Below are 5,556 nucleotides of genomic sequence, written 5' to 3' on the forward strand. Positions count from 1 at the left end.
GTGGTATCATTTCAGGCGTTATCTACCCATGAACCCTAATACTTGAAATGGCAAGGAGCCGGTTATACTTTATTTGTGTACAATGTATGTATGATTAACTCGTCGACAATACCGCACTCGATTGTCGAGAGGGAAGCTACTGGTATGACAAAAAATAAAGCTCTACAATAAAATAAAGACAAGAGTTAATTTTTCGTCATTTTTTATTTAAAATAATTTAACGTCTTTCAATTAACCTTAATTAAGTTACGATCGAGTTAAATTTAGTTTAAATTAAATTAAATTAATTTAGACACCAGAATTGAAGGTTATTGTCTTCATCGGCAACTTGCACCAGCCAGCAAAGACGCTTTTTCACTTCAGTTTCTATTTTGCTCCAGTGCAACGAATACCTCAAGCAAATCAAGAAACATCAATTTGAATATTCGGTGAAATATTCTTAAATACTTCAGGTAAAATTAAAACTTTATTACATTTGAGGTTTCAGATTTTAGCGAAAGCTTAAGTTAAATCCGTTATTATTAGGTTTTTGTAAAATATTATTATTAAAATTGGTTATAGTTTTTGATTGTAATAGATTCTATTTAATATTTAAACGGTGAAAATATATATAACAATAAAATCGTTTGACGTTAATTTTTTAATGTATTTTTCGACACTAGTTAATTTACTTTTAATTTAATTAACACTATGAAGTAAGAAATATGAAATAGTAGAACTAATTTGGTAATCTAAACCAAACTTTTGGGCAGCACCAAAATCTATCTTAAAATTAATATTAACGTAAGTCCAATGTGGTCACTCTCTAGAAATCAATCTTAGTAAAAATTGAACTTGTAAAATACAGGTAACTAACACACTTATGTGAGCCATTCTTGTACACTTATGACGTCACGATGTATATTCACGCTGGTAGACTTGTGAAAGGTGAAATGTTGTAATTTTGTTGAGGCTCCATTTAAATAGTAAAACGCTTTTGCTTCCCACGATTTCTTTTATATTTAGTATAAGCAAAAGTAATATAATTACGGAAAGTATGCCAGCTCCTTTACTTTCCAATGCTAAAGATTTACTGAAGGATGCTATCGAGGTAGAGCACGTAAAAGGCTAGATTAGGGTGAACTATTCAGATTTTTGCTGACCTGTCTTTTCATGTATTGTATTTTAACGTAGATAGATGGTGGTAGCGTTCTTGTTCAGGTGCAAAACATCAATGCGTACCACCTCCAGTGCTTCCTTAGTTCTCGAAGCTTTCACCTGGTGACACTGTTTCTACTTTGGAACTTCATACCTCCCCCAAATTAATACCTTCACTAGTTACAAAAATGTCACCCTCCAGAGTTTCAATTGCTTCGAAGACCGTCAGGTTTAGGGAAGCAAATTAGCAATATAATTTGATTGACTTTCAAGAGGAGGAACTTACTATTAAACCGTGGAGTGAATTGGGGTAAACGATAAAAATCGGTTCAAACCAAGTAATTCTCCTGAAGTAAAAATAAATACTTTCTTGGTATAACCGTAAGTAACATAATACACATAAGTATAACCAAGACCACATAGAAGTGACTAGGAACTATGAAAAATGTAATTAATTTAATAAGTTTAGAATTATGTTTACATAATTGTGTCAGTTCCTTATCTTTCCAATGTTAAATATTTACTGAGAGTCATTTCGAGAAAGACCACACATTTTTGGTGGACTTCAGAACGAGGTTTATCCGTGGTCAAATGTGGGCTGTTTGCCTCGTCGTCTTATTGCAAGCCAAATTCGAACTTCAGCCAATAGAGAAAGCCCAAAAGAGAGGACCCATAATTTCCGAAATTCACCATTTAAAAAAGTCGCTTAAACGAAATTTTCGCCCATTATTTAAATGTAATTAATAACATTATTAAAATAATTTTTATTATGAACGCATCAAAGCAAAGGTATCTATACCTGAACGATATTAATAAGAGGCATGCAAACAAACAAGGTTTAAAAATACGCTCTCTTTGATCACTACGAGATTGTGCAAAGGCTTAAAATCCCTGTGGCTTTTACTGACTTGTGAGTACAGGCAATAATAATTGTTGATAAAGGAAAAATACAAAACGAAGTTATCATCGCTAACATTGTCAACTGTTGCCATGATCTTATACTTCTCAAAATGGAAACGCCCTAAAATCTGACTATGTTACTTCTATGCGTTCTTGGTAGAACACGAGGGGCTAACCGCTTCCTAAAATTCCGTACAGCCTTTGGTAATGCTAATTCTGTAATCAGTTACGTAATTACTTTAGTACAGTCAAAGCTACAAGTTTGTACCAAGATTACGGTTAGTGATCAGCCCCTCGGTATAACATTGAAAGATTTATGTTTTTGTAATCTGTCTCAGAGCGATTGCGTAACCGGAAGTTATCGAACCGGTAATTCGTCACTCCTTACTAGCTTTATTGGCACAATATGTGTCAGTAAATTCTAACAATTCATCTTTATATTTACGAGTTAAGTTTTATTTTTACTTTTGAAAGCGTTTAAAATTTCAATAGGCCTTAGTTAGTGTAGGGGGCTGTTGGCTCGCGTGGCATGCAGGGCTTTCCACCACCCTCGTACGCATTGCAGGGCCCCCAGAAGTCCTATAATTTCTATAAAATCCTATATTTTAAAAAATGCCCTATAACATCCTATATTTTAAGCAAAATCCCCCAAAAGTCCTATAAAATCCTATAATTTTAATACTATAATATTTAGCTATAGGATAAATTCCTATACCAAGTCATTCTAGTCTATACTTTTGTTATTGTTAACATGGTTAGCTACTAGTATATTTTGTGATAAAATGGTTAAATAGTTTCTATTTTTTTAAGTGAAAATCAAAGATTTATGTCACTAAATATAGATTTAATTTTTAAATGCATAAAGTTAGTAAATGAAATAGCATATATAGTCCTGTAAAATCCTATAATTTTTAAAAATAGTCCTATAAAGTCCTATACTTTTAGTAATATTATCCTATTTTTCCTATAAAAAAATTGAAGATTTGAGTGGGGGCCCTGGCATTGTAACCCGGCCACCTTCATTAATATGGCTTGAAAAAATCGCTTGATGACTTAGGCCTAAGGTGGTGCCTGATTATTATCTTTATCTTTAAATTGCTAAAACAAAGGCTGCTGGTGGCGATTTCTCGCGCAAAGGTTTTAATGGTTAAACACTTGTAATTTGTATGGTCATTGGTGAAACCGACTATGAATAATAAATTAACATTGAAAGAATGAAACGAGTCCTCTTTAATACAATTAGGTTACTTATGGTAAAACGCAATTGCCGATCACTAAATACGGAAGTGAAAGAAAGATATGTAAACGCGTTTAAATTCAAAATTTAAAGCAGTTATATTTTTACAGCAAAATGGCTACTTCATCAGTGACGAACCACAGTCACATAACGACAGAAAACGAACTATTCGAGATGAAAACTGACTGGACGATTCGAAATTTCTTCTTTTACCCGTGCAAACCGAACGATAACAAGTCTTTCATCAAAAGCCCTCCCATACTCATTGAAAAGAACGATATCAAGCTGAAATGGCACATGATTGTTTTCCCGTACGACATCGACAAAGAATCACCGGCCTTAAAAGACCCGAGCAACCGATATGTCGGCGTTTATTTGTACCTCGACAAAAGTCCTCTACACGCCAAGAAAGTTTTCGCGTCCTTCACGCTTTCAATTTTAGGTCTGGAAAACCAGATGTACACTTCGCGACAGATAACGGACGAGTTTTCCAATAAAAGCGACGATGGTATAGGATGGTCAACGTTCGTTAAACGTTCCTATTTATTGTCCAGATCTAACGAGCTCGCGCCAGAAGGACATTTAACTCTTCATTGCCACGTGAAAGCCACCATTGACTACTATCGGAACACGGATCTCGCGGAATATGAGGCCGCAATAATGGTCTCGAAAGGAGCGGCTGGTACCCTGGAGGGAATTTACAGGGAGCAGCTTTACACGGATTTTGTCGTGAGGACGGGTGACAGGGAAATCAAGTGCCACAAGAGCATCTTGGCTTCGGGCTGTCCCTTCTTCAAAGGCATGTTCAGCAACGACTATAAAGAGAATCTAAATAACACCGTGGATCTATCAGACTCCATGAACTACGAGGAACTCGAAGACCTTATAAATTTTATCTACACCAAGAAGACCACTAATTTGGAGAAGACGTGCTTCAAACTCTTCTGTACCGCCGACAGCTACGGGATGGATGATTTAAAAGGACTCTGCGAAGTCGAACTTATTAAGAAATTGAACCAAGATAACGCTTTTCAATTACTGACTTTCGCCGAAACGAATGGTGCAAAATACTTGAAGAAATCAGCTGCAACGTGCATCTTGGAAATTCCGTTAGAGGACGAAATATAATATAACCTAATTAGATGTAAATTTTTCGAAATTGCAATAAACGTTTAATAGTCACTTTTTAATGGCCGGGAAATAATTTTACCACGATTGTATACATATATATATTTAGAGCATATTCAGCCCCTTAGTTTTCACCATGCCACTTAAAATGTTCTTAAACCTCTTCAACATATGTATGGCTATTTGATCTGAATACACGCTATTTGACTATGACCCTAGAAGCTTTTCATTGATTTAAATACTCAAACTATTTCTTCATATACATATTTGAATATTTAATCCTTTAGAATGTAAATTTAAATTAATTTTTTGCAGTTTAAGAATAATCTTTCGTTCGAATAAATTCGGTACGTTTTATGAGTACATTTTCAATTAGGCTGTTTATAAACATATAAAATCTGATAGTCAGTAATAATACTCAGCTGAAAATTAGTTAAAGAAGTGTCAACAAACTCCAGTTAACCACTGCCCAATAACGAATTTGATATGATAGGAAACCACTTCATTAAAGTTCGGATTTATAAAGGGAGTACAAACTTAAAGGGCAACAAAAGTTGCGCATGGGAAAAACTAATTGGCGAAGGCTATCGGCGAAGTGTTATTTTCTTAAGTTACCATATTTTATATTCGATTTAAATTACAAGCGTGGCACAGTTTTAAATTATTCTTCTTTGGAAAGTTACTATGGGCTATAATCAACATTTTAGGGGGCTACTATAATTTTTTATTATGGGTTTGGGAAACTTGATGCCGGACTAATATTGAATTTAATGAACTATAGCACTTCCAAAATGTTCCCTCCCCTTAAGTTCGAAAATATCTAATGTTCACGACCCAGTTCTCAATGGGTATTTTATCACGAACACATATATGAAAACATGGATGTTATACACAAAAATGGTGGTAACTAAAGATGTAGTTTTTCAGTCAGATCATTGAGGGTACCAAACCTGTAAGCAAAGATGGGCACTATCATATCTTTTTTGAATCTGATACTTTTTTGGTCGATTTCAGAAATATACCTTATTCTTCTATAAATGTTGATACGATTTTTAACCCAAAAAAATCTTTATAAATTGATTATTTGTGATTCCACGGATTTTTATTGATAGAAAAATTGATCGGAATAGTGATAGTGGCGTTAATTTAAAAAA

The 5,556-nt window shown here is 34.2% G+C and overlaps 1 protein-coding gene across 1 annotated transcript; it reads left to right on the forward strand.

The window, feature by feature from the left end:
- Positions 1-408: 408 nt before the first annotated feature.
- On the forward strand, positions 409-4,402 carry LOC149940468 (speckle-type POZ protein-like A). The gene is made up of 2 exons (XM_090179270.1): positions 409-452; positions 3,385-4,402. The coding sequence occupies exon 2, from the start codon at positions 3,389-3,391 to the stop codon at positions 4,400-4,402; it is 1,014 nt and encodes a 337-aa protein (XP_090035396.1). The 5' UTR covers positions 409-452; positions 3,385-3,388.
- The last annotated feature ends 1,154 nt before the right edge of the window (positions 4,403-5,556 follow it).

This window comes from Leiobunum rupestre, chromosome 6, assembly GCF_980474605.1.
Source record: "Leiobunum rupestre chromosome 6, qqLeiRupe1.1.hap1, whole genome shotgun sequence".
Taxonomy (NCBI): Eukaryota; Metazoa; Arthropoda; class Arachnida; order Opiliones; family Sclerosomatidae; genus Leiobunum; species Leiobunum rupestre.

Excerpts from the sequence above, each read along its gene's own strand:
- LOC149940468 (XM_090179270.1), top strand. The coding sequence starts at position 3,389 with ATGGCTACTTCATCAGTGACGAACCACAGTCACATAACGACAGAAAAC.